This window comes from Phoca vitulina, unplaced genomic scaffold (assembly GCF_004348235.1).
Source record: "Phoca vitulina isolate PV1807 unplaced genomic scaffold, GSC_HSeal_1.0 scaffold11, whole genome shotgun sequence".
Taxonomy (NCBI): Eukaryota; Metazoa; Chordata; class Mammalia; order Carnivora; family Phocidae; genus Phoca; species Phoca vitulina.
In genome coordinates this window covers 29,960,757-29,980,560 of record NW_022589714.1, presented here as the reverse complement: position 1 = coordinate 29,980,560, position 19,804 = coordinate 29,960,757, and the positions used below count along the sequence as shown (strand labels likewise).

The 19,804-nt window shown below is 39.7% G+C and overlaps 1 protein-coding gene across 8 annotated transcripts in view; it reads left to right on the top strand.

Moving 5' to 3' along the window:
* Positions 1 to 19,804, top strand: part of MLIP (muscular LMNA interacting protein) — a 256,712-nt gene that overhangs the window by 103,916 nt on the left and 132,992 nt on the right. For 7 of the 8 annotated variants that reach the window (XR_004300192.1, XM_032409636.1, XM_032409638.1 and 4 more), the window contains exon 1: positions 15,282 to 15,438. The exons of the other annotated variant lie outside the window; for it this stretch is intronic. Coding sequence is in view for 6 of the 7 variants with exons in the window: in XM_032409636.1 (XP_032265527.1) it covers positions 15,343 to 15,438 (96 nt within the window). In the remaining variant the exon portion in view is untranslated. Of the gene's footprint in view, positions 1 to 15,281; positions 15,439 to 19,804 lie in introns of those variants that run through there. 8 annotated transcript variants of the gene reach the window in all.

The following is a 19,804-nucleotide window of genomic DNA, read 5'->3' as shown; positions in this document are numbered from 1 at the left end:
GCTATCTGGCCTCTTACAGAAAAAGTTTGCCAACTCTCAAGAGTTATCTGATAATGAATGTAAAGCACTTACCTGTTTCTGCCACCTGGAAAATGTGCCAGGATGATTTTGCTGTATCTCTGGCCTAAAAAAATTCTTTTTCTTTTCCTCTGGTATTAAAATTAATTTTCAGGAAAGTATCTGAAACTGCTATAAGGTAAAAGAATGAGGCTCTCAATGTTTCAGCCTTAATCAACAGGTGTGGGGAGGTATTTGCAGGGGAAATCAGACTTGCTCTTTGTCCATTTCTGTGAAAGTGACCACTAATCTCTTCAGATTTCATTTTTTATTTCCTGACAACTCCTTTGAAAATATTTATGGAGCATTCATGAGGGATTTTTGTTTTTTCCTAAGAACACACTGTCAGTGTGTGCCAGACATCTTCACTGGGTGAATCTCTGTGATAAGTCTTGGTCATTTTCCTTTTCCTGTGGGTTTCTTAGAAAAATTTGTTTGCCTTGTCTGAACTTTTTTTTTTTTTTGAGATTTACAAAGGTAAGAAAGTGGAGAAGAAATAATGTCATGTTTTTATTCATAACTCCTGTGCTCCAGTGTGGTTTCCTCTAAAGTGGATAATTTTGCTCTCTCTTTGGCCTAAAAATTGTAACTCTTTCTTACCACCCATGGATCCCAGCTATGTCTCAAAGTAAATTAGACTTACTCAGAAACTCAGCATCTGTTTCTTCTCCCAGTTATAAATTCAGAAATAGGATCTGTTTCTCCCTTTAAAGCAGTTTCCCTAGCAACTAAACCACCCTTATATGATCAGAGCCGTTTGTCACTTTTGAAGTTTGACTTTCTGTCAAGGCCTTCTGGCTCAGGGGGATGAAGAAAACAACATCCAAACACAAACATTTCAGAAACACTCACGTGGTGCATTACAAATGGCAACTGCATTTAGGTGACTTTTCTGTAGACTGTGGGTCAGTCCCCATCACCGCCACCCTCCCTACCCGACCAACGAAGATAGCGATCTCTTGAAGTAGCTATCTTTGTAACGGAGAAACAGATGGGAGTGCTTCTTAAAGTGGCTACATTACCATAAAGATACATTCTGGGAAGCAGCGGGTAGCTGAAGATGGGGCAGGTTTGCAGCAGGTGGCCCCACAACGTGAACTCACCTTGTGATTGTTCAGTCACGCTTCCCTGGAGGCTAAGATAAAAGTAGTGCTCACAGCTCAGCTGGCATGGTTGGGACACAGACTTTTGCGCCCTCTGCTCATAAAGGGCCAGGGCAGAGTGAGAGGATGGTGGGTCTTGGCTAAGCCTCCACTGGCTTTTCTTTTATTACTTTTAATATTGAGCCCTGGTGCCTTTTCCCCCTGTCTTGTTTGCCGCTGACCGGAGTCAGACCATCATGCAATTCCGAGTTTCCTTCCCCTCCACAATCCTCTTCGAGCTCCTGCTGAGGGTGGATGGATAAGGTTTGGGGCAGGAAAGAAGAGGGGGGTAAACAAAAAAGTTGCCTAATTTCTTATGTCATTTTCTACGGCCCCTTTGCAAAGGGGAGAGAGAAACTTATGAGACATTTAGCAATGTCTGAGACTCTTCGAGACCCCAGAGGGGCTTGGAGTGAAAGAGAATTGGGATGTATGAGAGGAGGGTGGGGACGACAGTGGAAGCTTTGTCTCCTCGTAGTGAATTTGCTTTCCTGATCTCAAGATGATTGGCAGGTGTTCTTCCTTGGAAGATTGTCCCTGAGATCACTGTATGCCTCCTAGGAAGCAAGTTCACGGGCAGCTCTCTCCCGCTGCTGGTGCTTCCCATGCAGTGTGTCTGAGGCCCTGGCGCATCTAGCATGGAGGGAGGCGTTATATGGAGTTCAGTGAAAAAGGCATGTTCTGCACAACAAGGGACTTAAACCTTTTGCCAAGTCAGTGCTGATTCCAGGAAGCAGAAGAGAAATGTTTTGAAAAGATTTTTTTTCCTTTTTTAAAGATTTTATTTATTTATTTGACAGAGAGATAGAGAGCACAAGTAGGCAGAGAGGCAGGCAGAGGGAGAGGGAGAAGCAGACTCTCCACTGAGCAGGGAGCCCGACGCAGGGCTCAATCCCAGGACCCTGGGATCATGACCTGAGCCGAAGGCAGCCGCTTAACCGACTGAGCCACCCAGGCGCCCCAAGATTTTTTTTCTTACAAAGGTATTTTTAAATACCTTTCTTAAGGCATGACTGGATTCATCTTAGGAACTTCGTAGTGATTATATTGTTTAGGCTAGGCAAAGAATATGTTTTCATAAAGCATCCTATAAATATTTATCACACACCTATTGTAGGTTGGATATTAAAATTGGTGTTGTGGGAAGAGAAGCATAAAATCCAGCCCCGGGGCGGTGGACACAGAGATGTGGTCTCACTGCCGAGCCGTAGGACGTGTGGCTGGCAGATGGCCTGCAGCTGTGACCTCCTCCCGCGCCTGCCTCATCCTGGAGAGATGCTTCACTGAGGTCATCCCTTTCCAGGGCAGCATTCATGGGGTGATACTCATTCCCCAACTCCCCAAGCACGTAGCTCAGGCTCTGTCGGGTTTGTATCATGGTTCAACTTCTTCCTCTGCCCACTCCTGCTTCTCCCTGTTCTCACAGGCATTCATCCTTCATAAATAACTGGCACCCTGAACTTTGTCTTGGGATCTGTTTCTGGAGAACCCAGCCTGCAACACCTGGTTTTTAATGATCTTACAAATAATTCAAAACACAAGATTCTCTTATGGGCATAAATGATAATGTGGAACAGAATATAAATGCTCCAGCCTTCAGGTGAGAGGGAGAGGGTTGAGTACTTCAAACATCAGGTCTAGGTTCGTGGTAGGTTGGAACCTTTTTGGTTCAGCAAACCCAAGATGCTTCGGGGTGAGAAGAGAGCCAGGCAAATGGAGCAAAAAGCAGCTTGGGACACTGTGAGGGAACTGACCTGGTTAGAATGAAGGATGCACATTAGGTAAGAGACATTGAGATGTTAATTCAGTTAAGGTTAGATCTGGCTGTAGACAAGAATGAAATTTCATGATAGATATTTACTCCTTTCTCACATTTCCAAAAAAAAAAAAAAGAAAAAGTTCAGAGCGTATCAGTCCTGACCTCTATTTAGGGCTCCTTCTGCTAATTCATGTATCATTCTATCATCTCCAGTGTAAAGCTTTTATCATAAGGGTCTAATAGGGCTGCTAGAGATCCAGCCATCACATCAAATTACAGACAACAGGATGGAGGATGAAATCAAGAAGGACTTGACACACCTTTTAAAGGAGATTTACTTCTAATTGCATTTCATTGGCCACAGCTTAATCACTTGGCCACACCTACCAGTAAGGGAGGCTGCAGAATATAATCTTTAGGCAGCAGAGTGCGTGGCTAAAATTTTTTTTATTACAATTCAAGAAGATGTTACCATATTTTATTTCAGATGATGGAAACAAGTGAGACAGAATAACAAGAAGGCTAAAGTATGGTGTCTTGAAAGTGATAGTGGCAGTAAAACATTTCTAGAGCTTACAGAGGAGTTATTTTATATATGTGTATGGAATGTCAAAATATTTGGACATATTCAATTGGATGTCAATCAATATTAATAATCCTCTAACATATGTTGAGTGCTTTCTGTATGCCAGGAACTATGTCAAATGCTTTACACCTGTTGTATTACTCAGTGGAGCTTATCAGGTAGGTTTTCTAAATGATCTATTACAAATGAGGAAATGAAGATTTCGAGAAGTTGAGAAGATGGATCAAGGTCATGCAACTTGTAAGTGGCCGAGCCAGGCCTCAAACCCATGTTTGTCAAACTCCCCAATCCAACCATCTGCACTATGGTGCTTGTTTTAGAGGCAACAAGTGAAACACAGAAGGGGGAAGCTGGAGGCGGGGAGACAGGGAGCAGTGGGGAAGTACGGGAGAGCTAGCTAGCCTTCTGGAGTGTTGAAATGACAGGGCACAGGACAACCATCAGGGAGGAGGAAACTCAGGCCAAGGAGAAGAGGAATTAAGTGCTGAATCTTTACGCTCTTTCTCCTAGAGGAGAAAGAAGAGGAGAGGCGGAGGAGTGACTGGGACAGAATCAGGGGAAGGAGCACTCAGAGAGGGCCAAGAGAAAAGCCCTCTTGATGATGAAAAGAGCCAACAATGTCTATAACACAGATGTTCAGAAAAAAGTCAGTGATTTGAGCAGCACAAGGTCGTACACTGATTATCTTTAAGAGTGTTGGAAGTGGGATGTGAGAATGGGTGGAGGGAGGTTGGAAATAATGAATGAACTACTTAAACATATAGGGTTACCCTGTTGTTAGTAATAGCTGATAGTAACAGTTAATATTTATTGAATGCGTACTCTATGCACAGTTCTTGTTCCCAGGACTTATGTGTGCTAATTCATGTAAGCACAGCCCTGTGGTGTGGCTACTTTCATTATTCCTATTTTATAGATGAGACAATTGAGGCAGTGAGAAGTTAAGTAATCTTTATGGCTGCTGAGCTCATGGTTATACTCTAGAAGAGCAAAAGGTTTCTTTAAAAAGTAGTAAATTGGCATAAGTCCACAGATTATTTTTTTTCTGAGATAAAAATTTCATGTATATTTTCAAAGGAAATGTTAAGTGTACTTAGTGATCATTCATTTTTCTTCCCTACAAAAAACTGTTTTGAAAAGGAAATAGTTTTATTTTTTCTTATGTCAGTTTTTAAAGGAAAATATTTTTTTAAAAAATAATCTGAGTGAAATTTGAAATCCCGAGGGAAAGTATATTGTATTTTTACTTGTATGCTTATTGAGAGAATTGCAGTGATACATTATGGACCTTGGTAAATGTCTTCAGAAAGAAAGGGGGCATTCTATCTTTACAGGAAAACATTTTAGTAGCTGCGCACTGGGACAATGATATTTTTGTGTCTCAAATTCCTTTCTGCCTACAGACTGCTCAACTGAATGTCATTAGAACCTCTAGAACTTATTTTTGCATAGTTTGAAGCCTTCCCCATCTCCTACACAGTCACATGTTGATTTGAAAAAAACAAGTATATATACATAGCTGTACACGATACAGTAAGGGCAGCATGTTGGAATCTAAGACTTACAGATTGCCTGCTTGCTCAGCGTCCCTAACCCTTTTCAGGTAACCAGACTTATTAATGTCAATACATGTTTTCAAAAGACTGAGAAGTGATTCTGAAAATATTTCTACCAGGAGCACTATAGTTAGATTTTTGAATAAAATATCACTGTGATATTAGAAAACAAAGACTCTTGGAAAAGGATTCTGTATAGAATGTGTTGATAATTACAAGAGGCAGATTTGAAGGGAATAGGTTTACCTTTCCATGTAGACTTACCAGTTAACAAAATCATAGGTGAAAATAGTTTCATTATATACAGAGATGTAAACTATAAAGGCAAAAACAATAAAATTGATCAGAAAAAATAAAAATACTGATTTTAAAGAAAAATACTTTGGAGTATATATTCAGCAATAATATTTTTGTGAAATTTTAAAACGATGGTAATGTAACTGGCATTTATTGGTTTAAATATATAATTAATGTAAGATTGCTAGTTACTTTGGGCAACTCAATATTATGTCATACAACTACAGCAATAACTAATCATTATTGAGACTTTGTCAGATGGTAGGCATCACGTTGGGAATGTTCCATGTATAATTTTATTTAATTATCACAAAATCCCTATGGGTGAGAGAATCTAGTTTCTTTATGGAAATGAGGGAGCTATTTTTCACTGCAAATTTTTTAATAGTCTCTTTGTTTTAATCTGTCAGCAAATTTGATAAATAGGTCAAGTGCTTTTTTCAGGTAAGAAGGTTGCTATTTCAGTTTCCCTTTCGTGATGTACAAAATACCTTTAAATGATCTACTGTATTGACTTGAAATGTTTGCTTCGTTTATCCTGCATATTACTTCATCACACACTGTGAGAAGTAAATAAAGAAAAATGTTTTCTTCATATTATCTTCTCTACTGCTTTTTAATATCTCACCTGTGAAATGGTAGCCATTTCTGACCTAGGAAGCCTTCGATCATCTAATGTAATGTAGTCAGAGCAGTGCCAGTGAAAAGTTGAATTATAGTTGCATTACCCTTAGGTGAGGTGAATTATACAGAGAAAAGCTTTGTGTTTTGTCTTCTATTTCTTTACACTTGACCCATAGCATCATTATTTCTTACCTCTTACTTTCTCAAGGGTAGGCATATACTATTAATTCTTTCAACAATCACATATTTGTATCTACTAAATGTTAAGCGCCAGGGATGCAGTGGTGATCCAAAGAATCATTAATTCCTGTCTTCATGGAAAACTGCAGAGGAGCATGGGTTCCCAGGACATATCTCATCTTGTGGGAATATATCGTTGTTGCCATCAACTGGGTTTCCCTTGGGTGAAAATTACTAAGTGTCAAACCAAAAATGTAAAGGAAAGACCATCTCAGTATAATGTGATTCATATACAACTCTTCACCCACTCAATTTATCTTTTACAATGCCTATGCACCTGTAACCCTTCAGGGGCGCCTGGGTGGCTCAGTCGGTTGGTTAAGCATCGGACTCTTAGGACTCTTAGTTTCGGCTCAGGTCATGATCTTAGGCTGCTGAGATTGAGCCCTGCCTGGGGCTCCACGCTCAGTGGGGAGTCTGCTTGAGGATTCTCTCTCTCCTCCTCTCCCTCTGCCCCTCCCACCCTCAAATAAATAAATAAATCTTAAATAAATAAAGAAATAAAAACCAAGATAACCCTTCAGTCTAAGTAGTGATTGCTTCTGGAGGATACAGAGCAAATGTTGGATCTATTAATTTGCTACTTGATTGTTGTGTATCTTCTGATGAAGCTGGTTTTGAGCATTTGTAGGCAAGCCACAGGGTTTGTAAAATATCTTTAGGATGATAGTAGACGAGAGTCAAGATGGTTAAAATTCAGCTTTCTGTTTTGTTTTGGAGTTAAGGGGAGGAAGAGGAGGAAATTGTGCAAGTAAATGAGACAGTATTCTGATACTTGTATCACTTAGAAATTTTTTGTTAAACCTCATCCATTTTATCTACCCTAAAAAGAAAGAGAGAAATGATATATATTGTGTGCCTACTATCTGTTGAGCCATACGCTTGGGTCTTATATGTCATCTCATTTAATTTTTACATTCACCCTATGAGACTTGGATGCTTTTACCATGTCTATTTTATAGATAAAAAAACCTGAAGCTCATGGAATTTAAGTAACTTACATAATATCCTCAGTTAATTATAAGTAGATTTATTATTTGAATCTGATTCTGACTCCAAATTCTATTGTTTCCATTAGTAGAATGGATCAGTTGATGGTGTAAAATATAAGTTAGAGCTCACACATTGTTTTAGATGTTTTTGAAGATAAATACTGTCTACTAAATATATTGAAATACTTATAAACATATTTAGTCATATTTAAATATTCAACACTATTTTTCTGTGTCTATGTTGTACTATCCATATTGAAATTTATGTAGCTTTAGCACTTATAGCAGTGACAATATAATTGTATTTTCCGGTGATATCTCATTTCAATTTTAAAGTTATGTTGCAAAATAAGTATGCATTGCTTTTATAGTTGAACTGACGTAGAGACAGTACGAGAATAACAGCTCTAAAAGGCAGAAGAGTCAGAATATGTGGCTACATTTTGAGAATGAATACGGTGACTTGGGAAAAAATGTTCGTCTTTGTCCAGTTCTGGATAGAAACAATGTTAAAAACACAATCCTTGCTGGCTACTGCATTGCAATGTCCTGTCCTACCACCTCTATTATCACTTTTCTATGAATGAGTATCTCTAAGGTAAGGCTGGCAGAAGCAGTCAGCAAGTAAGAGTCAACATTACCCTGGCTTCTAGGCAGGCCGACCCAAGTTCAAATCCAATTGCATCATGTACTAGTTGAGCAAGGAATTTAATTGCCCTGCATCTCATTTTTCTTGTCTAATGGACATCATAATTCTATTGCTGGCTTGTTGTAGGAAATACAGGAAATAATGTATGTTACATATCAAGAACAGCATCACATCAAACTTGTTCAGCGGTATTTACATGTATCGTATGTAGGACAAGATCTGTTCTCAGGATGAGTGGGTGAAGTGTGTGAAGCAGCCAAGGTGAGAGTCTGTGGCTGCCAGGAGTGGGAGGGGAGATCTCAACCAGAGATGCTTTTCCCGTTTTTCTTCAGGTACGCTGGCCCCTGACACACCCTGTTATGCTGATTCCTTCCATACACTCCTAGAAGTCACAGCTTTGACATCCAATGTGGGTGGCTATTTTTATATGTGCTCTATCTTCACAGAAACAAAATTACATAATGATTAAATGACTCTTATTTCTCTCTGGGTCCTGACACTGTATGTTCCTTGAAGACAGAAATCTCTCTTGCCTTCTCTAAATCTTCCATACAACTATCCCGGATGCACACATTCATTTATTGAATGGACGTTTATTGATCCTCTGTTATGTGATAGGCACTATATTAGGTACTTTGGGTACAGCAGGGAACAAAATAGAAACTACCATTGTCCTGGTGCTTATGTTTCAACTGGGGAGTCAGACACTAAAGTATTCAATATGTAATCATGTAATTTTAATAGCAGCAAATGCTACGAAGAAGTACAAGGTGCTAAGAGAGTGGACAATAGGAGGTTGTATCTAACCCATGGAATCAGGGAAGGAGTCGTTAGGAAGTGATTTTATGAAGTGTGTTATGTTTCAGAAATTGTGTTACCCTCATGATGCAAATTAAAGTGATTCATCATGGAATCTGAGTTTCCTAGGACTCAGCGGGGGTGAAGAGGGGTTAATAAGGAGGAGGTTTCTAGAGAGTACCTTGCTCCATTTTTTAAAAGGTAACACAATAAGCCCCTCAGATCATCCCTACCCTCAACCAATACCCAATTTCTATGTATGAAAAGAGAGAAATAACTCACTGAACACATGAATTGGCAAATTTCCTATATTTCATATCATGCAATTTTAACCTCACAACAGTATTGAGATATTATATCTCAGTGTTGCAAGTAAGTAGGCTGATTATGTCTTGCCCCAAATAGTCCCATTTATGCTTGTTGTCCTAAAGTAATTACTAATAATGCTCTCCCCCACCCCTACCCTTCGGACTGGAGAGAGTCTCAGTTTGTGTGATAAGTTCTATGGTCATAAATAAATGAAGGTCAGGGAGATCAAGGATCTGCCTGGGGTCACATAGTTAATAAGTGGTGGGAGATACCACACTCATACTCTCTGACCTATAGCCCACATTCTCATTACTATATTGCAAACACAAGTTTGTTCGTTACTTAGAGATATATCTCTATGAGAAACTGTGGGATAAACCAAGCTTCAAAGACCTCTTGGCTGTGAAACTCCTAACAGAAGATATGGAATATATCAATTCCTAAATTTATTTGACCACAGAGTCTCTTTATCACCATCCATCTTGCAAGGCTAGTATCTAAAGGGACATTAGGCAACACTAATCCAGAATCTTATTTTATAAAGAAATTGTCCCTGAGAAGTTAAGTGACTTACCCAAGACCTCACAGCTATTTGGTGGAAAATCTGGGATCAGAAGCTATTTTGTCTGCTTTTGACCAAGACAATTGGAAATTCCATTGCTTTGAACATCCTGCTATCTCTTGCTATAGGTATTTGTATGGAAGAGTCATGGGGAGGGAGCTAACTGAAATTATCTCCATCTTGCTCCTTCCTTTAGCCCTTATACCTTTGGTTTTTAGTAAGGACCTGTGCACCCCAGCAACAACTGTCCCAGTTGGAACTGAGAAACTTGAGGAAACTGGGCTGCTTCTGTGTTCTTCTGGACAGTTAATTATAAGTTTAACCAAAATTGTTATCCTTTTCATCAGAAGAGAAGAAATATAAGAAATGTCTACAAATAAAGAGATCACTGTCAGTCAATAAGTTTATTGGACAAATATTTATCGAGTGGTTATATGTGCCACATACTGTTCTAGTTGCTAGGGAAATAAAAGTGATCAAAACAAAATCCTTGCTCTCTTGGAGTTTAAAATCCAATGATGAAATCAGATAATAAAAAAAGCATTAGGGGCTGGTTAGTGCTCTGGAGAAAAATAACATGGGCTAAGGGGGACAGAGAGTGCTAGCAAGAGGTTAGAATTGGGGTGGCAATTTTATGTAGAGTAATGAGGAATGTTTTACAGTTGAAGTGACATTTGAGCAGAGACATGAGGAAGTTAAGGAACTCATGAACTTGGGAAAAACATTTTAGGGAGTGGGATTAGCATGCTCTAGGAATGCAGGAAAATCACTGTAGATAGAGCTGAGGGGAGCAAAGGGGAGAGTAGTAGGGGCCAGATCATGTTGGCCGTTGGCTATTGTAAGGATGTTGGCTTATCCTCTGGGTGACAAAGGAAGCCCTTGGAGGGTATGACATATGGAAGTGGCATTGTCTGACATCTGTTTTAAAGGCTCAACCTTGCTACTGTGTGGCAAATAACTATAGGGAGAGGTGACGACAGACCAGGTTCCCAGAAAGTGGACTCTGAGGTGGAGTTAGCTTACAGGAAGTTTACCCACATGGAAGTGCTCTAAGGAACAACACCTGTGGGAATGGGATGGCAGCAACATAAGGCAGAGAGAGAATTGGGTTGCAGTGCAGACCCAGCAAAAGCTTAACTGACCTCATGAGGAGCTCCGAATTTGGGATCGTTCTTTGGAGTTGCCCTAAATTGGGAGGAAAGTGCCAGGCCTTTATATAGGTATATCAAGTAACCATTGGATGCAGGCTACCCCTGAGAAGGAGGAGTGGCTTTGGGCAAGGAGCTTCATTCAGCTGAGAGCAACTTGTGGAGAGGACAGACAGCTGAGCACTGTTATAGCACTTCCAGCAGCTGGGGAATAGTCCTTTGGCCTGAGGGGAGGTATGGATTTTTTATCAGAGCATCCACTATAGGATGCAAATTGGAAGCAGGGGATTAATAAGGAGGAAGTGATTTGGAAAGGAGATGATGGTAGGTTCTACTACTAGGATGTTAGAAGTAGAAGTAGTAAGGTATAAACATTTTTCTGGATTTATTTTGAAGGGAGATATACTGATAAATTGATGGGGGATAGATAAATCAAGATTATCGGTATGTTCACTAATACTGATATATTGATGGGGGATTATGGGAAACCAAGAAAAATTGATGTGAGCTCATCATTTTTAGCCTAAGCAATGAGAAATAGTTGTAGAACTATATGCTGAGGTGGGGAAAAATTGGGGGTCTGGTGGGGAACAGTTTTAGGAGAAAGACAAATAATTCAGTTTCAGATATCAGTCAGATATCCAAGTGAAGATGCTAGGGAGGCCATTCAGGATGGGGAAATAAATTTGGAACTCACTGGCTTATAAATATTATTTAAAGCTATAGAATGGGATGAGATTATCTAAGGAGTGACTTCTGGGTTACTTTAAAACTTAAGGCTAGGATGGCACAAAGCAGACAGAGAAAGAATGTCTAGGGGATAGGAACAGGACCAATAGGAAATGGTGCCAGAAGCCAAATGGAGAAAGTGAATTCAACAAGGGGAGAGTGACCACCAAACACTTATTCCTGATGGATAAATGTTTCTTATCATTGTCTCTTTTCCCTTCAAATTCTGCCATGTACAAGGCCTATTATTTTTTCTGAACATCTAATTATGTCACAGTCTCACTTAGGTGCTATGTTTTCCTCAATACTTTGAAGCTTCTAGTGTATTTGAATTAAGGAGGGCTACCAGTATCCTATTAACTAGGAGTATAAACCCCAAAGAGGAGAGAATCTATGAGTGCAGTAGTAACAGGAGTAGAAGCAAGCCAGATGAGGCCAATACAGATGCCTGATAAAGATGGGGACAAACTTAGGCTGTGATGGAGTCTCACATATTTTTGATGAGAGGTCAGAAATCACTTTTAATATAATACACTCAATTCTGAGTCTGTGAATTGAGATGGTCCTGATTAGGATCCCTGGAATACCTATTGCCCTAGAGACAGGGATCCAAACTCTTGGTGATTCCCATATTCAGAGGAAAAACACCAGCCAGAGCTAAAAACAGAATAAGTGTCCCAGTGTTGATCACCAGAAATAGGAACTAAGAGTGCAGAAGCTAAGAGTGCAGTCTCCCCGGTAATGGCCTGAGACCACTTCCCCATGGCGTCTGTATTCTGCACATCACCTTGCACTCTCCTCTGACTTTGCTCATGACCCGTGTAACTTGTGTCTCTTTCATGAAACTGTCATGCATGTTGAGAACAGAGTCCAAATCTTCTTTGTCTTCATGTCTCTCAGAGCTTAGAATAGTGCCTGGTACTCAACAGATGTTTATGGATACAAATAAATGGGATTTCTAGTATGTTCTTTCATCAAGCAGAGGGTATAGGAACAGACAAATGGATATCTGAATAGCCTTGGCAGCTGGATCTGTTTAATCACATGTTTCTTGGCAAACTTTTGTGCGCTCATCTATTTTTTTCCCTTAAATTTATTTCCCATGTCAAGAAGAGAGATTATTTGTTCTATATTGTTTATTTTAAAAGCAGTATCTGAAGAGTCTTTTGACTAGAAGTTACTGCAGTAATATCTATTTAGTAAGAAGGTGAAAGATGTCCTGCTTTACCCATCAATAATGTCAAAATTTAAAGAGAATTTGGATTGTATTTTTTGCAAACTTTGACAAATTTTATTTTCTCTTGGAAAAAGATTATTCAACAGAACATTTTGTATTATTTATGAGAGAGAGATCATTAAAAAGTTTGTGTTTATATAAAAAGATGGAGAAATAAACATGTATGTTTATGTGATGGCTTAGCCTAATTGAATAAATGCCTACATTAAACTGTGAAGAAAAAAAAAGATTTGTGTTTATAAATCCTTCAGGGTCTTGGGCAGACCCTAGGTGATGTTCTTACCAATAGGAAAAGTCGTTGTAACTGGAAGATAGACACTTTCTTCCTCCCTACTCCTCCATCCTGTGTGAGTAACTCACTTGCTCTTCATAATCCAGGACTGGGGCCTGTTTTTGAACAGGTGCCATCATTTTCTATTCAAATGAGGATGGTTTCTATAGAAATTGTCCTAAATACATGTGCTCTTTGAGGCTATATGTAGTTACTAACCAGATGGCTGAAGCATGCTGTTATAATGCATGACCATTATGGTTTTTTTTAACTAACAATTATTACGTCTATCAATATAACAAATAGTCTACAACACCAACAATTATTAATAAAACCAGGGAAAGAAAATGATTAGAGAAAAGTTGCCAGTAGGCACAGAGCCAAATAGCAAAATAATGGATTAATTTAATTGGTACTCATGTTATAAAATGACTCAAGGAAGAATTCAAATTGGGCAAAAGATAGGGGCTGAAGTATTTCCTCTTCCAAAGTTGACTTGCCAACACGCATAAATATTGCTTTGATTGGGGGAAGGAACGAGAGAGAAAAGACCAGAGGGAGGACATAATGAAGCATGGGAGAAGAGCTTCATAGTCATTTGAGTCTACTTGGAACGAACAGATCGAACTCGACTGCTGCTTCCCCTTAGGGAGCCACTCACTAGAACTGTGTGAGATGAATGTGATCTCTAGGGGTTACATGATTTCACCATAATCCTCGCGAGAACCCTGTGAGATAAGTACTATTGCATCCACATTTCACAGGAGAAAGGACTGCCTTTGAGAGATCCCCCTGGGTCCCACAGCCAGTGAGTGATCAACTCTAGGGTTTCATCCTTTATGACTCTACTTGTTTAGTACTACTGTTCTGATAGGGGCCTTCACTCAAGCCTTTACCTCTGCTTGAAATAAGTGTTACTCTATCCCACCTTCCTAAGTCCCCATCCCCCTATCCTTTGAAGTGCAGCCCCAATGCCACTTTCTCCTTGAATTACTTGAATAACTCCCCCAGGTCTTTGCTACTCAAAGTTTCTATGGACAAGCAGCAGGGCATCAATGGGGAGCTTGTTGGAAATGCAGAACCTGAGGGCCCATCGCAGATCACCTCAAGCTCTCCAGGTGGTCTATGCATAAAGTTTGAGAACTTCAGCGTGGGACTTTCTTTTCTTTTTTTGCTTTGCATTTCTGTTATTTGTATATCTGTTTTCTATTCTCAATTGGACTGTAAGCTCTTTGAGGGCAGGAGGGTGTTGGATTTTCTTTTGAGTATCCATAACGGGTGTTAGACTTTCTTTTGAGTATCCATAAATACACATAGCCTGAGGAAGGCATATAATTTGGCTAGTGATGTAACAGCACTTCTATTCAGAAATTTAGAGAATTTTCTAGGTCAAAAAGTGCTGTGTTATTTGGAAGAATTTTTGCCAGTGTGCTAGTAGAATCACTTTTGGCAATTATTTTACTTGTAATGTTTCCACAAATTCCGGCTTTTGATAAGGTTGAAAATGTTAAGAGGATAATCCAGGTCCCCGAAATAAAATCTTCATTCCTTCCCATAGCCTTTGGTCTATAACCAGCCCTTGGGCCACAACATCTTTCATTGCCAAAGCACAATATAGATATTACAGATTTGGAGAAAAATCAATACTTAAAAAAAATAGAACTACCGAAAGCTGAAGACTCCACAATCAATTTCAAGTGTGCAGTTTTGAGGTTTGTTTGTCTGCATTCACTGTCTTCCAGGAACCTCGGAAGGGAATTTTGTTTCAACAAATATTTGACTCCAAGCTTCATTCTAGAGCTAATGTGATTAATAGCAACACTTCAGTCACTACAGATGCTCCTGCTGCTTGCATTTACATGCCAAAGACCGATAATGCTATTGATTTTTTGAAATGATTGCTCTGTGTTTTCTAGTGCTTTATTTAGGCACAGTGTTTGCACGTATTTGTACCTCTAAATGTTCTCAGTGAGTGTGACCAACTGGTTGCTGAGATTGGCAGATGCTCGGGCCTTTCAATCAGCTTCTCGTCCCTGTACAATCTGGCTTCTCTCTTTTCGTAGAATATGTAATTGGAATACATGCGTGACAAGAAAAGAGGGCAAACACATATAGGTGGCTTTTTTTCTTTTCTTTCTTTTTTTTTTTTTTACTTCTCCTGGCTTCATTTCAGCAGTCAACATGACCTCTCATGAAGTCCCAAATCTAAAAATTATCTACACATAAATCTACTCTTGGGAGCTGACAGAATTCTTCAATTCAGGGAGGATGCCACTTTACCTCTTTTTAGAATTCTTTTTTTTCTGTGTGAGTCTGTGTTGTTTTAGTGAGAGGCTCCCTTCCCACCTCAGTCATCGGTTTGCTCACTCCCTTATGTGATGAATCAATGCTTCCAGAACAGGGGCTTCCGAGTGACTGCGGGAACAGTTACCTCCAAATGAACTCGTGCGTCTTAGCAGGGAGCATTCAGACCACACCCCAGGTAAAGGGAAGTCTTTCCTTAATGCTTTCAAGAACTTTTAAAGGCTGTGCACTTCGGTGTTTGCTGCAAGAGGGCTTTGAGGGAGAGCTGCCTGGGTAGAGATAAATTTGAGTGTATATCAAAATGAAATGTTATTATCTACAGTTAGTGGAAGGGTGAGCAGAGAAAAGCAAACTGCTTGCTGGCCAACCCAAGAAAATGCTCTGGACTGCACTTGGCATAGTGTGGAAGCCGAAGCCCTGCGCTGCCTCTTAGCAGGAGGCTAGTGGCCATCTGTGAGTGTGGGTGTCACCATGGGAAGGAAGAGAACTTTTAGGGGAAGAGAAGACAGGAAGGCATTGCAGCCTGGAAACTGAGCAACGAGCAGTGACCCTACATGGCATGGGGAAATGTAATTTCTTCAGTTATTATTCAGCTGTCCAGTGAGAGGTGGACAGTCTCAGAGAGTTCTGAGTGCTTGAAACCATAGTTAGGGCAAGATGTTAATCCTTTCTGGTCTAATTTCAATTATTAAAATAGTTTCCCAAGGATAGGAACTAAGATGTGTTTTTAAATGGCATTGACAACTGAAAGTGTTAAACTGACATTTAACAAGTGCAATGGTATTAACATGCATCTGTTTCTGCTTTGTGTGGAAAATGATTTTTCATCACCATAGCAATTCATTTCTGGGCTCCACTGGAACTTGGCCACTGTATGCAGTAAAGAGAAAAAAAATTTTTTTTCTTCTTTTCTGAGCAGGGGATTCAGCAGTCTACCCTGGCGAACACGTGGCTCTTCATCTAAATGTTGCATCATGTGGCTAGTGTAATTTCAAATCCTTTTCCAACCTAAATTCTGTACAAAAAAAAAAAATCTCTCTACCTCCTTGGTTAGGTAAGAGGATGCTAGGTAGGAGCGATGAAAAGAGCCCCGTGCTAACACTGTACTCCAAGCTTAAAAGTGGATACCAAAGCATTGCCCTTTTTGTGGTGGTGCTTCTGAGGATGTATGTGCAGACAGGAATTTATCCCTGATCTTTTTCTCCAACCCAGTAACCCAGGAAGATGAATACGTCTTTAGTCCTATTAGATTTTCCCTTTTATGTTATTCTTGAATGACATCATGTATTGGTTCAACTAAAACTTAAAAAAAAAAATTGTTCTCCTACACTGGGGAAGACATTTTATGTTGGATGTGGATGTGTCTGTAGGAAAATATGACAATAACAAAGAAAGAAATTATTTTACTTTTCTATTGCTTCTGTTGTCAACATGTGGTTATGCTTAGAAATTCCTTTGAGGGCATTGTGTGAAAAGTGCACCTTATGCACTGAAGCATCAGTTTTCATTTATGTATTTTTTTCCATTCTAGTCACTAAAATTATAGCTATTACCCTTTAAAAAGTCCATAGTTTACGGGGTGTCCATAGTGGAGATCTATCTGTATTTTAGGGATTTAGGTGGCATTGCATTTTACAAATTGCACAAGGCCATGGAAGAAGTGAATTTTCGGCATTGTGCATGTTTTAGAGGCAAAGCCACTTCCTGTTAATAATGGCTATATGTATTTCATACCCCTGGGGCACTTATACTGAAGCCTTTCATATATCAGTATTTAAATTTCATTGGGATAATACCTAAAATAGACTTGTAGTCATCATGTGGGGACATGGGGCAGGCCTACAAAACCTGGGGATAAGGTCACAATTTTACCTCTTTTTTGACTCCTAAAGGACTATCTTTATCTCCTGCCCACATGAAATTCTGCGATGAATTATCCAAACTACCTCTAGTGATTCTGTTGCTAAAACCACTCTCCATCTATCATGATATTGATGAGATTAGTCATGTAAAAAAGCCTTCCTAGGAAATAATCTATCCAGTAAGTGTGTTTTATTGTTAGTGCTGATAAGACTAATGGGCTTTCCAAATCTCACAAGGGATCTAATGTTCCTTACCACAAAGGAAAGCATTGATTTATTATTTTCTGATGATTAGCTGCAACCTGGGAATTTTGACATGACTGCAATGAGGGTATAAGGACAACTATCTTTAAAGACATAAAAGAATATTAGGGGCACCTGGGTGGTGCAGCTGGTTAAGCATCTGAACCTTGGTTTTAGCTCAGGTCATGGTCTCAGGCTTCTGAGATGGACCCTGTGTCAGGCTCTGCGCTCAGCGCGGGGTCTGCTTGTCCCTCTCCCTCTGCTCCTCCCCCCACCCCCATAAATAAATAAAATCTTACCAAAAAAAGAATATTAAAAAATGACAGTTGGCTCAGGAGAGTTTGCCTGTATGTTTGATATTCCTTAAGGAATATGCATCATTTCTAGAAGGCATAGCTGTTTTCATTTTTTAGTTACCAGAAAGTTTTAGTGTACAATAAGTGGCCTACATTTAGTTCATTAGACCTATAACTTGGGTGAAATCTCCTATAAGGATATCCAGTTCTCTTTGTTTGATTACATGCTCACAAAGAAAATATCTGATTACTAATCTAGTGTCCCAGGCAGCCTGCTCCTGGTACCTCCTGACCCCAGGCTCACATTTTCCCCCATGCTATCTGTCTCTCTCTCCAATACAGTTTTGCAGTTAGTGTGACTTTTGTTTTCACCAGGCCGACCTTGTCAACCTTCTTGTCTCACAGTTGCTTGAGCTTCACAAGCTCAGTGCCTTTTCTGTTTTTTCTTCTCAGATACTCAGTCTCCAGGCCAAAGCCTAGACTACATTGAATTACCATACCTCTAAATCTTACACTCTCACATACCATACTGTAACCCCAAGCCATTCTCCCAGACACTCACCATGCTATCAGATCTGTTCTCTGAGCCTCAGAGACCACTGGTCCCTTGAATCTGAGGGTCCCTCTCCTGGACCTGTCCAAACTCCGCTCCATTTTGGTCATTTGCTCTACTCTCACCAGGGCCCTCGATTTCCTCAATTTCCTTTCCAATTTCCAAACACCAGCTCTGTAAGTGCTGCAATTGACTTTCTCTGTTCCTGTGAGAGGCTGTTTGAATATCCCTGCAGGGAATATCAACCGGCCAAGCAAATTGGCTTCATTACAACAAATTCATGGGCCCTCAGCATAGCCTGTCAGTCCTTTTGTTTATAGTCAGGCATTGATGTCAATGACATTCCAGATTTTTCTATTTTCCTTAAAATCCGATGTCACGTTTGCTAGTTCTTCCTTAGCTATTGGATCACTTAGTGTTCCAAATCTGGAGGGTTCAAACTTGGACCTCTTCTTTTCTTATTTGTGCTTACTCCCTTGGTGATCTCATCTGATCTTGTGGTTTTAAATACCACATATAAGTTAACAACCCTAATAATTTTGTCTTAAGCACAGACTAAACTTGACTCCCATACCCACATTTCCATTTGGGTATATATTTGGCATATCAAATTTGATCTTTATTCTCAGACTAGCTTCACCTGTTTTTTTTCCCTGTTTTAGTAAATAAAATCTCATTTCTTGCACTTAATTCAGGTCAATAATTTTGTATTCGTCTTGATTCTTATCTATCTCTTATATCCCACATTTAATTTTTAAGCAAATTCTAAGTTTTCCTTTAAAATATAGCCAGAATCTGAGGCGGCTGGGTGTCTCAGTTGGTTAAACATCTGCCTTTGGCTTAGGTCATGATCCCAGGGTCCTGGGATCGAGTCCTGCATCAGGCACCCTGCTCAGCGGGGAGTCTGCTTCTCCCTCTGCCCCCCCCCAACTTGTTTTTCTCTCTCTCTTGCAAAAATAAATAAATAAAATCTTAAAAAATATATAGACAGAATCTTAACACTTCTTATTATGGTTACCATAGCAACCCAAATTCAACCTACCATTTCTCTCCCATGGGTCATCGCAATAGCCTTATAGCCAGTCTTCATAACTTATAACTATGTAAGTACTATATATTTTATATACTTATTTTGTTTACCACTTCCTCCTCTAGAATGTAAATTCCATTAGTGTAAAGATTTTTGCTCACCATTACATCGCCAACACTTAAGAGTGGTGCCTTAGTGTTTAGTAGGCATTTAATGACACCTTGTTGAATAAATGAAAGTTAGTAGAAGGCAAAATATTCAAGTGAGAGTTGATTTTAGTAGGGACATAGTGGCAGGACTTAAGGCCACATAAGAGAACAAAGATGTGGGTGGGTGAGTAGATGTGGTGATGGGGACCTTGGAAATTCTTTTCTGATTGCTTCAGTTATCTCAGTGAAATGAGAAACAAAGTCATCAGCTCAGAGTAAGGCCATGGAAGAAGATGTTGGGGGTTTGAAGAAAGAGGAGAGGATGAGTTTTCTGGGCAAGTGGGAGAGTAAATGGGCTATGTAGCTATAGTATGTTTATAGAGCAAGATTGAAGGGCCTGCTTGGGCTCAG